This window comes from Pseudorasbora parva, chromosome 13, assembly GCF_024679245.1.
Source record: "Pseudorasbora parva isolate DD20220531a chromosome 13, ASM2467924v1, whole genome shotgun sequence".
NCBI classification, from domain to species: domain Eukaryota; kingdom Metazoa; phylum Chordata; class Actinopteri; order Cypriniformes; family Gobionidae; genus Pseudorasbora; species Pseudorasbora parva.
In genome coordinates, this window is record NC_090184.1 from 8,730,426 (window position 1) to 8,749,176 (window position 18,751).

Consider the following 18,751-nt stretch of genomic DNA (forward strand, 5'->3'; position numbering starts at 1 on the left):
CCTTACGGACAATTCTACCGGAAGCGCGTGAGAGAGAGCGAGGGAGAGAGCGAAAGTAACAGGCTACGCCCATCAAAGCGCTGGCTTGTAGGCTGCGCTGCACAGGTGATGTGCACATAACAATGTCACCAAAAAAGTGCGTTTTTGGTTGCCAGACCAAGACAGTCCTGCACAGATTCCCCCAAACCCCCGCGTTAAGGCAACAGTGGATGTAATTTGCTTTTCCGGATCAGCAACTGAGTTGCGCGAATGTTTATGTCTGTTCGCTGCATTTCGGTGCCGACTGTTTCATAAACAAGGCCCAGCTCGACGCCGGATTTTCCTAATCGCCTAATGCTGAAGGATGAAGCAGTCCCAACGATAAAGGTCCCAACGTTAGAACCGCAGGCGGTGAGTTAGACTGCTTCAAATGTCTGTGTTTTTGCCTATGCTCATCGAGTAGCCCAAACATGATCACGTATAGTTAATTGATCAATGGAGCATGCGATGTGTAGTGCGTGTACATTTGTTTAGCTGGTCACTATATGTGTAACTTTATGTTTGTGTATTGTAAAAGCACTCCAAACAACAATACACAAAGAGTGGGGAAATATGTTGAACTAAATAAGCACGCTTCTTCATTCAAATGCGCTACTATTCCGTGTCTTTCTATGTAAACACTAACTTAACCTGCCGTGCAAAACCAGTCCGCTTAATAACGTTACAATTGTCTACACAAACCACGCGTAAACACACACACACACGTGCACAACTGCACTTCCCACATGTACACCTTCAAAGACAAAAATACGACGATATAATTCAAGTATAAATATGTAAATAACAAAAGCCGCTCAGCATATTATATAGTTAGTGTATAACTTGTACCACATAGAGACGTCCTGCTCTAGTCGTTTTTGCTGCTGCTCCTGTTCAACTGCAGCCTCTGGGTCTGATTCCGGATCATAGATGTATGGCTGTATCTGATTAAAAGCCATATTTTTATTTTGAATAAAGTTTTTCCCGCTGTTAGGGATGACACAGCTTTACGACGCACTCAACAGCGGCGCGCACACGTCATTATTTAGCTCCGCTCACACGACACGCCCCCACCCGCTCTGCTTTTTCCGGAAAGACTCGGAACAGCGCATCTTTCTTATATAATTATTAAAAAAAATAAAGACTTTTCGGAGATATGCAGGATGCAATGCTACTCTATAGGTACTCAAGATTGACATGACACTGACTGAAACTGAGTGTTTCACCCCCCCCTTTAATATTGTGAATTTTTCAGCATCATTAATCCAGGCTTCAGTGTCACATGATCATTCAGAAATCATTATAATATGATGGTTTGCAGTATAAAAAAAATTATACTGTTGTCTGAGGTCAACTTATGACATTTGCGTGGATTTTACATTCAAAAACATCCTAATGAATAAGTAATCGGCTATTTTCAACCCTGGTTTTGAGGCTCTTTCATGCACGCTCAGATTTTATGGCCGTGCCGCACTGAAGACTTGGAAGTAAACACCCACTACTAGGATTGGATGCTTAAGCTTTGCATATTTAATGAACTCCAGCTCCCGTCAGTACATGAGGATTTGTTTTGAAGCGTGTGGGGAAACGGCAACCGGAATAATTCGTCACACAGGGCTCGGAAAATGTCTTTATCAAACAAACACAATGAGTTACATCTCATCCACCCGCGATTAATTGGAATGTTATTTTCGTATTACTTGGCCCGACCAATCGGTGGATATAAGCGCAAACTGTGTATCTTACACACACACACACACAACTGAATTTTTCTTCAAATATCCAGCCTGTGACTGTGTGTTAAGGTATGTTCTGTAAGACACGTACACATATAATCAATAGATCTATATCCAACAATCTGTAACAATGCAATACTATCACATATAAAAAACATTTTTTACTTACATTAGTGTGTTGCTTCAATCATTCATGCAATCTCATCCTGTCTGCAAATCCAGTCACTTGTTTACAAACAAATCCGTCATTAGAAATGAACAAATGTGCAATGTCTTCCCGACGTGAGCTGGATCTTCATTAAAAATAAAGTTCTTCCATGCATTCATAATATTGGAATCTGAATAAAGCTTATGCGGTATGTTCATTGCTTAGAAGTTCGATCCGGTTTAGCTCTATGAAGGCCTATGTAATCTCAGTGGTATTAGACGGCGGGCGGGGCTACAGACTCAGGCGCTGTTCTTCTTATGTTAAGGTGGCGTTTCACCACACAATGATGTCAAGGTGGGGCATATTCTGAGACTGATCGTTTGCTGGGCCTGGTATCAATAAAAGCTTTTCTTTGACTAATAAGGAAGTTTTCAGCTCTGAAACCTACAGGATTATCTTACCATGACCTTTTATATATCAAAAGCTCAAGGGAAAGTTGATTTCTCAATTCATGAATGCTTAAGTATTTTTGTGGAAAATGTGATGCATTTTTTTAGGGTTCTTTGATGAAAAGAAAGTACAATGAACAATATTTATTTGAAACATAAGTGTCTAAAAGGGCTGGATATATTTCGCTTTCTATTTTCAATTTTTCTTTTTAACTGGGTAATAACTAACTAACCCTGAACCTTCCTCTAAACCTTAGCCCATGTAGTTTCTTTACATAACTCAGTACTTTTGTGGGTAGGTTAGGTACACTGTGAGTACATTTAAAGTGCACGTATTGTAAAATAATAAAGTTCAACACTTTTGATCATATATGCAGCCTATTTGAGCATAAGAGACTTAAATTATTCCTGATTTTAGACCGGTAGTATATTTTCTATATGACACAGACTAAAAGTAAACATGGCAAAAGGCCAAAGATTTATAAGTAAACTGATTCATTTATTAGATAGTATAGATGTTTTGAGATATATATATTAGTGTGTGTTTGTTTGCTAATGCAGGCGTTATCAAAGCGTTTGGTGCGTGAGGTCCGTGCACTCGCTGTACTACCCACCAAGGAGTTAGCACAACAGGTAATGATTATTTATGAAGCATTAATTATTTATCAATTAATTATATACATATCCAATTATCTGCATACTTGCCTATATTCATTGTTTATCCTTGAATTGAACCCCACAGGTGTCAAAAGTGTTTAGCTCATACACTAAGGGCAGCAGTCTGAAGGTGGTCATGATCGCAGGCCAGAAGTCATTTGCTGCAGAGCAAGCAGTGCTCTCTGAAAACAGGTGAGTGTGTTTGTAGGCTCATGGGTAGAGCTGCATGATTCTGGATAAACTGAGAATAACAAATCTTGTGTGTGTTTCAAATAGAGATCACAATTCTGAACAGACAGGAGGTTCTGACCAAATGTTAATGCTTCAATCTATTTAAAACATTTTTTGGCTCATTATAAATACTTCATTTGTTTCATTACTGGATAAATCAGTGTTTCTGAACAAATCTCTTGACTGAACAATTCAATAATTTTTTTTCGTCACATGAAAACGTCACATTTCGTCACATTAAGTCACATGTCAACTCCCCACCTGGTTGCATAATGATGTAATCGATACAATCATTATTTAAAGAGCCAAGTTACTTTCAAAGGGTGATTTGTTCTCTTGATTCCTTCCGTAGGCTTCAATGTTACTATCTCAACGTTAATATTCCGGTGTGATTTGGTCAAATGTTTAATAGACATGGTCGAATCGTTAAACGGGCTCTGAGTAATAACTTCAGTCATCTCTAAGAGTTTAACCTTTCCGTCTTTTTTTAGGGGGGGTGTTAGCCACAGTTTAGCAGATATCGTTGTGGCCACACCGGGCCGACTGGTGGATCACATCAACAAGAACAACAACTTCAGTCTACAGCACCTACGATTCCTGGTGAGCATCAGTACAAATCTTTATCTAAATCTGGAACAATGTGTTCAGTGAACTTTCATGAACAGAAAACTGAAGCAAGATAAACAATTATATTAATGTTTAAAGACCCCAATGAATCCAAATGAGAGTCTTGTATAGTTTAATTCATTTCTCTTAACTTTGAGGTCATCTGAATGCTAGTATACTCCTAAAAGTTGACTAAATTGACTTTTTGCTGATATACTTTTAATTTTTGAATATTTTAATATTTTTATTGAGCAAAAACTGGAAATTACAGGGAATTACAGTCAAATTGCAAAGTAATGAAGGCGCGAATAACTTTCTCCATATCCTAAAAGGACAAAAACTATGTGTAAGAATGGAGTTTGGAAATTTACAACTGATACAAACTACTACTACTTTTTTTTCAGAGTCGGTTTGTTTAACTAATCAAAGATCAATGTCAAGAATAACGCCCAGATTAGTTAATTGAGACTTAAAGGAGCAGTTCACTTCAGAATTAACATTCCCTGATAATTTACTCATCCCCACGTCACCCAAGATGTTCGTGTCTTTCTGTCTTCATTAAAAAAGAAATTGAGGTTTTTGAGGAAAACATTCCAGGATTTTTCTCCATAAATGGACTTAAGTGGGGTACAGCAGGTTGAAGGTCAAAAATTGCAAGCTTCAATGCAGCTTCAAAGGGCTCGTCACAATCCCAGCCGTGAAATACAGGTTTTTATCTAGCAAAACTGTTATTTAAAAAAAAAATATATATATATATATATACTTTTTGACCACTAAAGGTTGTTGTGCTATGCGCTACGTATTATGTGATCACATTGAAAAGGTCCCGCGGAAAACTCCTCCAGCTTCAAATTCACCCAACATTTACCTTTTTTGTAACTTAGTCTTTACACGTTTGCTTTGTAAACACTCGATCGGTACTTTAGCATACATCACGAGTGACCGTTCCGACGTGATTACGTAACACGTGGCTCATCGCAGCGAAAGTCAAACATTTGTGTAGGGGTGAGTAAATTATCAGGAAATTTTAATTCTGAAGTGAACTACTCCTTTAATAAATGGAAAATTAGATTCTAGATTAAAGGGTTAGTTCGCCCAAAAATGAAAATTCTGTCAATAAGTACTTACCCTAATGTCGTTCGACACCCGTAAGACCTTCGTTCATCTTCAGAACACAACTGAAAATACTAGTGTTGAAATCCGATGGCTCAGAAAGGCCTTCATTGACACCAATGACATTTCCTCTCTCAAGACCCATAAAGGCACTAAAGACGTCGATACAAAGTCCATCTCACTACAGCGGCTCTACAATCATTTCATGAAGCGACGACAATAGTTTTGTGTGCAAAAACCCCCCCAACTAAATAACGACTTGTATAGTGATGGGCCGATTTCAAAACAAAGATTAAAAAGCTTATGAATCAGCGTATCGATTCAGGAGTCGCCAATGTCTCGTGATTTCAGCAGTTCGGCTGTTTGAAACACGATCCGATCATTGCCTCGGTTTTGTCATTAAGTTGGAGGAATTTATTTGCCAACCGCTTTTTATATAAAGACAGCATAGGCTAAATAGAAGCACCAGATTTAGATATAGCCCTTTTCTCAATCACGGTATTCTTCTATTTTCTGTTTATAATGTGTATGTTGTAGATTATTGACGAGGCAGACAGGATGATTGACAGCATGCATCAGTCCTGGCTCAGTCAGATGACTAAAGCAGTGTACAAAAGCCCAGGTGACACACAGACGTCTTTCTTCAGGAGAACAGTGCCTGGACCAATCACAGTGGCAAGGTAGGATGTCATCTGCTTTTCATTATTTAGAACAAAGATTATACAAACTAATAGCCAACACTAGGTGCCAACGCACTCTCAGTTCGACAATGTCTGTGCATTCCTCAACGTTAAAGTTCGAGTAACCTGGGTCTTGCTCAAAGACTAATACACCTGCCCCAACTAGGACCTGTGTTTAGTAGGGGTCTGACCAGATCTCATGCCACTGCTGTGATTGTTAAGCTAATAGTCTAAAACACACAGTGTAAAGCTCAATATTTATGTCTGTTTGTTTGTTTGTATGTATGTCAGTTTGTCTCCGCCACAGATTCCTCTGCAGAAGTTGCTGTTTTCCGCCACCCTCACACAAAACCCTGAGAAACTACAACTGCTGGATCTGCACCAGCCTCGACTCTTCAGTTCCACACACACCTTTTCAGAGACACCCACACAAAGCCAGGACACGTTTAACTTCCCTCAGGGCCTCTCTGTGAGTTAAACATTTCCTGACCTTTATAATCAGACAACAATGATCTACACTGGTACAATTCTCCTTTGCACACCTTTAACATACAGTAATATCTTATGCAGGAGTATTACGTCTCCTGCACCCTAAGCAACAAGCCGCTCATCATCCTTCACTTCCTGCTTCGGCTCAAGTTCAGTCCTGCTTTGTGCTTCACAAACTCCAGAGAAGGCGCTCACCGGTAATTATGGATTTTAAGCTCCAGCATGATGCAGATATAGGACTGTGCTGTAAACAGGGCTCCAGGCCATTACTAAAATAGTTGCAACAATAAGTAAAAATGTAGTCACCACTGGCAATAGAATTGAAAATCTGATTCATCTATACAAATCTATCTTTTCAATCAGTCCATTTAACTGAATCAATTTAGCAATTTGTTTACTTCATTAGTTAAAAGTGTTTATTGATGTCCCTACATGACATTCATTACATTGCATTAATTATTTTAGTGTAATTTGTTGATACATATATACAGGGGTTGACATTAACTTTTTTGCTCACCAGCCACCATGGCTAGTGGTTTTCCAAAGTTACTAGCCACTCAGCATTTTCACTGGCCACAATTTGGCTGTTTGGAAATTACATTCTATATGTTTAAAGTTGACTTTGGCATGCGTAAATTACTTGATTTTGAATAATTTTACGTGATTTAGAAGATTTAAAACCCTTTCAAACTTTCAAATGCAGTGACCCCCCAAATCAAGACTACATTGTATATCAGCTGGGATGTGCAGGTGGGCAAGGGGTGGGCAATATAATAGATTATAATAGAATATAATAGGCTAATATGAGAAATGTAATATGAAAGGCTATGAGTTATTTTAGTTAGGATATATATATATATATATATATATATATATATATATATATATATATATATATATATATATATATATATATACCTTAAGCAAATTACAAAAACAATAGTTAATAAAAATAAAATAAAAATTCAGATACTAATACATATTTATTTAATATGTAGACATTTATTTAACATCTGTAGTTGTTTGATTAACATTAATGACAGACAGGTATTTAATTGGGCTGCTGAATGCATGGATGTAATATTTGTGACAAGTTATTACCCACCTGTTTACGAACACTTAAGCCATAACCGACAGTGTTCATGCGATGGACATTTTGACATCAGTGTGCGCATGTATTTGAGAACTGATCACGCGTGCGACAGAGTGCGCACGAGAGAGAGCGCGCACGCGAGAGAGCGCTTTTGTTGTGTCATTCAGCGCGATTCCGCCTATCTCGCCTTCACTAAGAATAAAGAATTGTAGTTGAATGGTAGCCAATTTTGTGATACGACGGTCTTGGCATTTCATTTAGCTGTAAATTATATTCAACCCGACAAAGTGGCTAGTGGGAGTGGCTGCCGTACCCGCCACAGCTGAAATCTACCCGCGGTTGGCGGGTGTTAATGTCAAGCCCTGCATATAATTGCTTATTCAGGAATATGCCATAAAGTACACGCTACCAGTTAAAAGTTTGGAAACTACTATTTTGATTGTTTTTAAAAGAAGTCTCTTCTGCTCACCAAGCCTGCATTTGTTAAAAAAAACTGTAATATTGTGAAATATATTTAAATGTAAAATAATAACTGTTTTCTATTTAAATGTTTTAAAATGTAATTTATTCCTGTGATGCAAATCTGAATTTTGAGCATCACTAGTGCAGTCTTCACAATGTAATTCTAATCACTTTCTAATATCATGATCACTGCTCAAGAAACATTGAGGATTATTATCAATGTTGAAAACAGTTGTGTAAAACATTTTTTTATGATTCTTTGATGTGTAACAACAACGACTCATGAGTTTAATGTCTCGGGGAATAATTAACTCAAAAGGGATTTAATATTCAATATTCATGAATTTATGAATATGATTTGCCAGTTGTTCATTACGTATTAAAATTTTCCGATAGGGAAAATTGTTTAATTAAATACAAGTAACCCTTTATGAAATTGCTTGAAATTATCCTACTAAGTTTGTCCTGCAAATTAGTTATAGACTTTTCAAATCAATTCTCAATAATGGATTACTGCTTTACGAGCGCATAAGAAACATTAACCTTACTGATCAGGATAAGTTCAATATTTCAAATGGTCATACAGTTTACTTTACTAACATAGTAGCATAAGCAGTTAGGTAACGTTTAGATCGCAAGTTTCATTGACTTTGTGTATGTGGCAGAATAACAGATTCAACTCATTAAATGTCTTTCGGAGGTTTAATAAACACAGACTAAAAATAACACTACAATTCACACTGAAAGTACATACTAAATATGCAACAAGAGAGTAGAAGTATAGATATTAACGAAAGAATACATAAAAGAGAATAATGAATAGATTGAAGTTAGAGAGAGATAAAAGAGAGAGAGAGAGAGACAAAGAGAGTGAGAGAGAGAGACAAAGAGAGTGGGGGAGGGTAAGAAACACAACTTTCCTTCAGTTCAACCAAATACGACCTTCACGGAGTTAATTTATCCCAACGGGAGAATAACACACCCTCTTTACAGCAGTAAGAAATAGAATACTTGCATTCTTTTTGGTTTCGTTTTGGCTTCTCGCTTGTGTGCGTATGTGTCTCTGCGTGTTCAAATGTCCGGCGGTCCTTTCCGAGGTTGGGAGGGAAGCGGCTGTTTGCTTTAGCGATGCTTCGTGTTCTTGAAGATCGGATTGTAGAAGAGAAGATTTTTGGAAGAGATGAGGCCTGTTTGGAGGGCCTGCATTGGTGGCATGGCTTGAGTGCCAGCCCCCGATGACGTGTTGGTTCAGCCAGAGAGAGAAGAGAGAGGAGAGTGTAAGAGAGAAGGAGGGCATCCGAGGTCCTCCTTTTATGGTCTGGCCGTAGTCCCACCCTCCAGGGTTAGACTTAACCAATGAGAGTGTTGGGATTTCCCGGCGGGAAATTCCTCAGCAGACTTTATTGCTCTTTGTTTGAAGGTTCGACTCAGTGGGTCTCTGAGTCTTCATACTATAATTAATGCAACAAACACACACTGCATTTTCTGAATAAGTGATATACCTGGAAGTGTAAGTCGTGAAGTGAGCATTAATTTGATAGGAGACATGACATATATGAGGTTATCTGAACTAGTACTTTGTTAAGACACAGACAAAAAGATGCAAAATACCATACAGAAGAAACATTTTACAAAACAATTATGTGTTTACATATAATGTCCTGGGGTGCATGTTCATTTATAGATGGTTTGTCTATAATTTGAGGCAAAAGCTCTGTGTCTCTGTGTCAAAAGCTCTGTGGCCACATTCTTTCCGGCCATAAAAAGATCTTATCAGATGGTTTCCAGGGTGACTGAAGAATCTCCCTCTGTTGTGTTGGGGGGGAAGGTATGCTAGTGAGCACAACTTTCAAAACATATTTGTTAAATGTAACTGGCGATTGTGTGTTTGATTCGCCTGAGTCGCTACATAATCCCCCCTTTCGCTAGTTGTTGTCCCTCCTATGGACAACAACGAGCGATATCAAAGATTCAGGAAGATCAGACACACCATAGCCATGTTAGGCTCCAGTTGTTTGTGTCTCCTGAAGTGATGGTCGTTCCACGGCAGATAAGGCAGACAGTAGCCCAGTTCAGGTCTCTGTGCTTGTGCAGCAGGTGTCGAGGCAGCAGGTGCCCTGACGGTGCGTCACCTGTCATCCAGAAGTCCGTTTGTGTGGTGCAGGTGTGCTGTGGGCTTTCTGCAGCCCTGGGTGGAACCATGTTCCTCGCAATGGCCAGTCAGTCCTTTAGGTCTCCTGCCTAGGAAGATGGACTGTGCATCTTGACACTTTTATGTCCTATGCTGACTAGGAACTTTTTAGAGGGTGCCTCGCATTGTGGCCAGGCTGGGTGCCTTCTGGTGATCCACTTTGGTTTCTCTGTTTCAAAGTTCAAAGTCATTGGGGTTTTGAGAATCCCTTCAGAGGCGGCCTTGTGTTCGTTTAAGGCCTTCTTTCTCAAATCACATGCATGACATAGTGTGGGGCTTGGCAGTATTGCCTACAAGATGACTAACTGGTGTTGGAGGAGAAGGTTCTTGAAGCTGGTGTAAGGTTAGGCAGAGGGCTTGGGCTCCTCCCCCCCTTTGCGTTTGTGTGCAGGGCTGGAGGAGCTTGCGCTGCTGATGTGAAGTTCAGGAGAGTACGTCTTTCTTTTGAGGATTCATTTGCAGTTGGTGATCAGCAGTCCAGGTTGCTCTCTCAGTGCGATGCCCGAGGTTGGACCCGGTGTGATGATGTCTGGTGGTGGCTGGCCTCTGATTGTCTGGAGGCACAGGAGCATGATCACGGCCGCGTTTCTTAGGCATTTCCAGATCTGTTGCATGGCCTCGGTAGTGAAGTGGATGCCTCTGTCTGAGTTGATTCTCAGTGGCAATCTTGACAGGAAAAAGCTGTGATTCATCAGGGGGTATGCCGTGGTCTGGGCGGTGTCGTTGGGTGCTGGTTGACACTCCACCCACTTGGTAAACTGGCACACCACTGTGAGAAAGTACTTTTTGCCTTTTGTGGACCTGGGCAGGGGTTCTACCCGGTCGATTTGTAGGTTTGACCATGGGAACGTGGTCCCTCTGTGTTGTAGTGGGGCTCTGTGCTTCGGGTTTGCTGGTTGGAACCGGCAGCGAACTAGCCATTCTCTAACATACTCTGCCGCATCTTGATGCATCCCAGGCCCATATGCCACCTGTTTCAGTGTGTCATACGTGGCTCTGGTGCCGTGGTGTCCAGCACATGGTGTGTTGTGGGCGTACATTAGCATCACCCCCCTTTGCGACCGTGGCATTACAAGCTGTGGCGCTGTGTTGCCATCGGGTGCACACCAGAGAATGTTGTCCATAATACGCATCATGTGTCTGGAGTTATGTAGATGCTTGTGGCTAGAGTCATCAATGAGCTCAGAGTCAGTGATAGGGTGGTTGGAGGGGTCTGAGAGGTGGTCAAGAATTGTCTTTATTGCAGTGTCAGAGGTTTGCATATCCGCAATATCGTTGTTGGAAATTTGCGGAGTTAGCGATAGCAGCTGCAAGGCCGGCATTGTAGCCGGTGTCGATCGCTTGCTGTGGGTTAGCACTGCAACAATGGGGCTGGATGTGGGGTTCGGGGGTGCCCACATGTCGCCGTGTGTTGTGTTTTTACTGATTGCATTGCACAGTGGTAGACTTTTGGTTGAGTTGTCTGCCCACAGTGCAGGGATACTGTTTGTTGTGATAATGTCATTCAGCTGTAGGTCATTCATGACCTGGGGGCAGAAGGCATCAGAGTCTTTGGATAGCTGAAATGTGCAAAGTAGCGAACTTGAACTTGGCTTTGGGGCTGAGGCTGTGTTGTCACAGTGTGCTGCAGGGGGTCCCGTGGCCTTTAAGGCCTGGCAGTTTGGCTCTGTGGGAGTTCCCGTGACCTCTGTGACTTGACAGTCTTGCTCAGACGGTGTGTGTGTCTGAAGGGGCAGAGGGTCACGCACTTGAGCCCAGACTTTCAGCTGTTTGAAGTCCAGTACGGGTTCGAAGCGGTCCAGCAGGTCTTTTCCGATGAGAAACGGATAAGTGTTCATAGGGGAGATATAGACTGGGTGTATCAGCCTCATAGGTCCAATTGTCAGGTGGATGGAAGCTACGTGCTTGAGCTGGATGTCGTTTTGGCTATACGACTGCACATTTAGCTTACAAGTGTGAAGGTTAAGGGTGCGATTTTTCCTCTGTGCTTCAAATCTGAGTCTTTCAAACAGTTGGGCGGATATAAGCGTGAGGTCGGAGCCAGTGTCCACTAGGGCTTCGAGCTTAAATGCCCTTTCCATAGTGATAGTCAGATAGAGTTTTCGAGCCATCCCCTTCTCGATTAGGTTTCCCAGGAGTCTTGGTGTGGGGACCTGTGTGTTGCTTGATAAGCCGTCTGGATATGTGTCAAGTGTCTCATTATGCGTGCAAACAATCAAAACAGCGCTTTTTGGTACATTGGGCTGCACCATGATACTGTCTTGATTAGAGGCTGTTGCTGTCAGCTGTCGTGTGGGTGTGCTGCTGACATGTGGGGGTGCAACAGTTAGTACACTAGTCCGTGGTTGGGGAACAGTGTTCAGGATGGATGATTCAGTTGCAGGAAGGGCGGGAAGGTTGATTTCAGGTATCATGTCTAGTCGTGCTGTACCTGGTCCGTCCTTCTTGTCTTCCTTGTGAGGTTTCTGTCGGAGGAGCTCTTTCAGGATCTTTATGAGCTCTGTAACTTCAGAAGCAGCTACACTTTCTTTGCCAGACGTGGGTTCAGGTCTGGGCCTACCATTGTCCCGTCGAGAGTGGCCTCTTCGCTGGCTTTTTGGGCGAGGCGGGTCCCAGGATCCTTCAGAGCGATCGCTCTGGTACCGTGGACGGTTGCCATTATGACCACGCTGCCCTCTGCTGGCTTGGAGTGGTTTGGACTCTCTGTTGACGGGTCGGTAACTGTGGTTCTGTTTGGCGCCCTCTAGGGTTAGCTCTGGGTGGTGCACAGAGACAGGGCAGATGGTGGGCTGTTTTACAGTCTTTTCAGAAATGGTTTTCTGTTTGACGTAAGCTTTGTGAGCCAAGTCTCTTAACTGTTGCGTGCCCATGCTGCGCGGGCACGCCAGCACCCCCAGGTGGTAACTGATGGTAGGGTGCAGGTTTCGGAGGAAAAGAGTTTTGAAGTTGATGTCCTCCTCCATGCCTGGGTCGTTACGTGCCCCGAAGTAGGCACGTCGCAGTCTGTTATAAAAGTTCTGTGAGGTCTCACGTCGAGCTTGCTTGAGGTCCATGGCAGTGATGAACCCCTGGTCTGACTCGGGGTCGGAGTACTCACGAATTAGAGCTTGTCGTAGATGCCAGTAGTCCGCTTTGATGGCCTCTGGTTGTCGATCCAGAAAGCTGCGTACGTCACGATTAGACGTGGCCCTGAGCAGGTACAGTCTGTCCCAGTTGTTTGCGTGAGCGACAGTTTGCAAATAAAAGTCTATGTCTTTTAAGTATGCGTGGACGTCGTGTCCTCCTGCCGGGTCTGGGCTGAAGGTAGGAATATTTCTGGCCAGCTTGTCAAGGTTCTTTGAAGCTTCGTGGCTGTTGACCTTGACTTCCTGGAAGGGCGTCCTTTCCTTTGCTGCTGACGGGGATTCGTGGAGACTGGCGGGTGCTCTTTTAAACAGGGGGCTGTCATTCCCCTTCGTAGCTCTTGCTTCGTGGCTAAAATGTGCGGAGTAACTGGTCAGGGGAAACTGTGTGTTGTGTGTTTCCCCCTTCCGGTAACGTTGCACTATATATGATTGTCTCAGTTCTCTTTGCACCATGTCAAGTTCATTTTTGAGCTCGTGTCTTTGCTGGACGAGCTCATCGATCTCGGCTTGTGCCGACTGCAAATGTTTTGCATAGACTTTAGCTTTAATGTCTCTGTCTTTAAGTTCATCAGTGGCTCTCTCCAGGAGGGATTCGCCATGCCGAAGCTTTTCGTCGAGGTGTTTCCTGGCGTCTTTCTCTGACTGTATTCGTCGGTCGGTGTCACGACGGAGCTCCTTCAGGGTCTTTTGAAGTCTTTCTATTTCTTTTCTTTGTTCTTTGTCTGTTTCGTCGTCTTTCTCTGTGTCTAGAAGCTGATCTAGACGAAGCTGGGTGAGGGCTTGGTCTCTCCGGGCCTCCTTGGCTTGAAGCTTTAGCGTTGCTGCCTCCTGTTCCAGGTTGTCGTAGCTCCCTTCGCTTAGACGTGCCTGTGCGATGAGGACGTGGGCGAGGCTTCCGAGGATCTTGGCCACTTCCTTGTTGGAGTAGCTCTGCGTGGGGTCGTGTGTCATCAGCTGGTCTAGCTCTGTGTCCAGTTGTCCCTGGTTCAGCTGCCCCAGACTTCCTTGACTGGTGGCCGTTAGCGCTTCCAGCCATGTCGTTAGGCGGTCCCACGGGACGGCAGGGCTGGGGGCACGGGACATTACTGCGAACGAGAGAAACACAGCACACACACACACACACACAGAGAGAGAGAGCCAATGCAAGCTTGTTCTAAGCTAACGAGCTATCGTACGGATAGCTGGGAATTTTGGCTAACTGATGTTGACAGTTAGATAATTAGACAATTCAGACAATTAGGTGGGCGGTAGCCCTGGTTGTCACTTGGTGAACTGCTGCTCGGTCGTCCCGGGACTATCTAATTCTCCTTGGGGTCTCTTGGTGAACTGAAAGAAACACAAACGTGATAGTCCAACAGTGAGGATAGGAAAGAGCACAGTGGAAACAAACACAAGATGAATTGGTCTGTAATGAAAGGAATGTCAGCGTGCGCGCCGGGAGTGTTAGGGAAATTAACAGGCTAAATGCTCAAGATATACAAAAATTCGGCTTGTACTATGGGTTGTCCCATTTAGCTCATCCGGGGTGAATTGAGGTCGCTCAAGTGGAAACCCAGCGGTGTGGTTGGCCTTTCAAACGCTTCCAAACACCCACTGCCGTGTCCCCGGTCCCCTGCCACTCTGTGTCGCGTTGCGCCCACTCAAACAGCTTATGACTTTAAACACAACCCGACACACCAGTCCATCAACCGCCAGCCCGCGCAGCAAAATCGGAACGTCCCCAGAACCCTCTTTTTCAAGAGTGGCCCCGCTCAGGCCCCGGTTTAGGGATTAGTCCCAGAGATTGCCTTGCGTGCGTGAGCTGAACTGGTTGACTTCTTTGGAGTGTCGAATTGCTGATGTCGCCACTGCGTGCCACAGCCGCGGACAGAGATACAAGAAACCGAGACTCACACACAGCCGGTGCCGGTTGCGTCGGTCGGGCCACCCCCCCTCCGGAGACCAGCCTGTGACGATTCTCAATGCACCTCGGACGCGTGAGCCCTACAATGGATACACAAAGAGGGTAAACAGGTGGAATTAAAATGAATTAAAAGCTCCCCTGTTCACCGGATCAAAGGCCTTTTGATTGTAGGTGAGAAGGAAGTGGAAGTTTAAATATCAAGAGCAATTTAGCAAAAAGGCAAAAGTTTCTGTCAAGTAGTGATAAAACAAAAAGCACCTTTGATACTGTTTGTAATTACCAGACTGAGCTTTGTTCCCGATGGGAGGGGAAAAGAACTTTTGCAGCGAGAGAAAAAAAAAAAAATTATTAATAATAATAATAAAAAAAAAAAATTAATAATAATAATTTTTAATTAAAAATTTAATTAAAATTAAAAATTAAGATTAAAAATTAAAAATTAAAATAAAATGATAAATTAAATAAAATAAAAAAAATGAGATAAAAATAAAAATTAGAAGCTCAACTTAATTCAAATTAAATTCAAAGCAAGTTTAAATGAAATTTAACTAAGCCTGTAAGGAAAATCAAATAAAAGAAAGCCAATCAAAAATCCTACCCTATAACGATTGATCTCTAAATGGGAGTTATCCGAATAAAATAATTAATCAGGAAGGGCGTAGGGATTTAGTGTTGCGCTGACTTAACAGGGTATAGCCACACGGTGGCGTCCTTCCTTCCAATTGGACTGTCTGTGACTTAAACCTAATTTCACTTTGGGTTAGAGGAAGTTATGTTTCTTTTTAAACTTCAAATTCGAATAAGGGTGTTTAATCAGCGAGAAAGGAGATTTGGTTGTTGCTAGAAAAATTGTATAAATGAAACTGTGTACAACAGTAAGCAATAAACAATTTATAGGCTCAAACTTATTTTGTTAAGGCCGAATCAAATGACGGAGAGTGAAACTATCTGAATTTATCCACACGATGGCGCTATTGCGCCCGCCCTAGACTAGAGTTAGTTAGGCGGAAATGCTCACCAGATGGCTTTGTCTGGTTCTAGAGTCGCCCTCTGGCGGGTTGCAAACGGCGTTGCAATTCTTGAGTCGCCCTCTGGCGGTTTGCAAGCGGCGTTGCAATTTCTGAGTCGCCTTCGCGTTTTGCAAGCGGCGTTGCAATTCTTGAGTCGCCCTCTGGCGGTTTGCAAGCGGCGTTGCAATTTCTGGGTCGCCCTGGCGTTCTGCGCTTTACTGGCTCTTGCAAATCATTTACAAATGACTCAACGAAACGGGTGAAAAACAGGAATTTATCTTCTGCCTATTCACGCATTTTACATGGACTCCAATAGACATTTATCAATATGGCTGACGGTTTTCAGCATCTCTGATTCAAATGTTTTAGGTCTCAAGTCTTTGGTTAGCTAAGCCAGACTTAAACCAGGAGTTATCGTTTATCTTAACGATATAATAATTATTCTGAGGCCCCTTATATTGTACAGGAGAGTCTCGTCCTGTCCCAATCTTCCGCACAGATAGAAACTTTTTGTAGTTCAGATCAAGCGGGATAACGCAACGTACGTGTCTACAGACATCATCAAAATCTCATTATTTTGATGGAACACATAATATATTGCTCGAGTCAAATGTATGGGTTTCCTACAATACATTTGTTTGGAAATCACGCGGATAAAACCTATTGCGCCTACGGCTGCAGGGGGTTTCGGAGATCACGCGGATTTTCGTACCGTTCATATTTTTATTAATATAATCCGGCTACTTCAACATTTCTCAGCATCTGTTTATGCTTGTGTTCGCTTTCCGCGTACCGTTCATAATTCACCAACAACAACAAAACAAAAACGAAACAAAACGCGCGTGCAGGTTATTAATACTCCAAAAATACACAATGAATAGAATATGAATATCATTCACCCATTCTCCATAAGGGATCACTGCTTTACGAGCGCATAAGAAACATTAACTTTACTGATCAGGACAAGTTCAATATTTCAAATGGTCATACAGTTTACTTTACTAACATAGTAGCATAAGCAGTTAGGTAACTTAGATCGCAAGTTTCATTGACTTTGTGTATGTGGGAGAACAACAGACCCAACTCATTAAATGTCTTTCTGGAGGTTTAATAAACATAGACTAAAAATAACACTACGATTCACACAGAGAGTACACACTAAATATGCATCAAGAAAGTAGACATGTAGATATTAACGAAAGAATACATAAAAGAGAATAATGAATAGACTGAGATTAGAGAGAGATAAAAGAGAGAGATGGGGGAGAGAGAGAGATGAGAGATGAGACAAAGCATTTAGAGGTAAAAACACAACTTTCCTTCAGTTCCGCAACTACGACCTTCACGGAGCTTGTCCCAACGGGACAATACACACCTTCTTTACAGCAGTATGAATTTTATAAGAAGAAGAATACTTGCATTTCTTTTGGTTTCGTTTTGGCTTCTCGCTTGTGTGTGTGTGTAGGCTATATGTCTGCGTCTTAGGTAGTTCTCTCCGAGGTCGGGAGGTGACGTAGTTTTCCTTTAGCGGCGTTTCGGGTCTACCTCCTGAAGTAGCCCGTGGCTAGTAAGTTGATGGAACGAGGAACAAAGGATTGTTGAAGACCGGATTGTAGAAACGGAGTTTCTTGAAGAGGAGTTTCCAGAAGAGAAGAGGGAAGTCAAGAAGGGAAGAAGAGGGGAGTCAAGAGAGGTGGTCGAAAATTGTCTTAATTGCCGTGTCAGAGGCTTGCATGTCCGCGATGTCGTTGTGTGAAATCTGCGGCGTGAGTTGTTCATTACGTATTAAAATTTTCCGATAGGGAAAATTGTTTAATTAAATACAAGTAACCCTTTATGAAATTGCTTGAAATTATCCTACTAAGTTTGTCCTGCAAATTAGTTATAGACTTTTCAAATCAATTCTCAATAATGGATTACTGCTTTACGAGCGCATAAGAAACATTAACCTTACTGATCAGGATAAGTTCAATATTTCAAATGGTCATACAGTTTACTTTACTAACATAGTAGCATAAGCAGTTAGGTAACGTTTAGATCGCAAGTTTCATTGACTTTGTGTATGTGGCAGAATAACAGATTCAACTCATTAAATGTCTTTCGGAGGTTTAATAAACACAGACTAAAAATAACACTACAATTCACACTGAAAGTACATACTAAATATGCAACAAGAGAGTAGAAGTATAGATATTAACGAAAGAATACATAAAAGAGAATAATGAATAGATTGAAGTTAGAGAGAGATAAAAGAGAGAGAGAGAGAGACAAAGAGAGTGAGAGAGAGAGACAAAGAGAGTGGGGGAGGGTAAGAAACACAACTTTCCTTCAGTTCAACCAAATACGACCTTCACGGAGTTAATTTATCCCAACGGGAGAATAACACACCCTCTTTACAGCAGTAAGAAATAGAATACTTGCATTCTTTTTGGTTTCGTTTTGGCTTCTCGCTTGTGTGCGTATGTGTCTCTGCGTGTTCAAATGTCCGGCGGTCCTTTCCGAGGTTGGGAGGGAAGCGGCTGTTTGCTTTAGCGATGCTTCGTGTTCTTGAAGATCGGATTGTAGAAGAGAAGATTTTTGGAAGAGATGAGGCCTGTTTGGAGGGCCTGCATTGGTGGCATGGCTTGAGTGCCAGCCCCCGATGACGTGTTGGTTCAGCCAGAGAGAGAAGAGAGAGGAGAGTGTAAGAGAGAAGGAGGGCATCCGAGGTCCTCCTTTTATGGTCTGGCCGTAGTCCCACCCTCCAGGGTTAGACTTAACCAATGAGAGTGTTGGGATTTCCCGGCGGGAAATTCCTCAGCAGACTTTATTGCTCTTTGTTTGAAGGTTCGACTCAGTGG

General features: G+C 42.3%; 1 protein-coding gene across 3 annotated transcripts in view; it reads left to right on the plus strand.

The window, feature by feature from the left end:
* Window positions 1–18,751, plus strand: part of ddx51 (DEAD (Asp-Glu-Ala-Asp) box polypeptide 51) — a 38,086-nt gene that overhangs the window by 6,013 nt on the left and 13,322 nt on the right. For all 3 annotated transcript variants that reach the window (XR_010897494.1, XM_067413097.1, XM_067413095.1), the window contains exons 6-11: window positions 2,913–2,984; window positions 3,094–3,200; window positions 3,731–3,839; window positions 5,496–5,638; window positions 5,930–6,107; window positions 6,209–6,324. Coding sequence is in view for 2 of the 3 variants with exons in the window: in XM_067413097.1 (XP_067269198.1) it covers window positions 2,913–2,984; window positions 3,094–3,200; window positions 3,731–3,839; window positions 5,496–5,638; window positions 5,930–6,107; window positions 6,209–6,324 (725 nt within the window). In the remaining variant the exon portion in view is untranslated. The remainder of the gene's footprint in view (window positions 1–2,912; window positions 2,985–3,093; window positions 3,201–3,730; window positions 3,840–5,495; window positions 5,639–5,929; window positions 6,108–6,208; window positions 6,325–18,751) is intronic.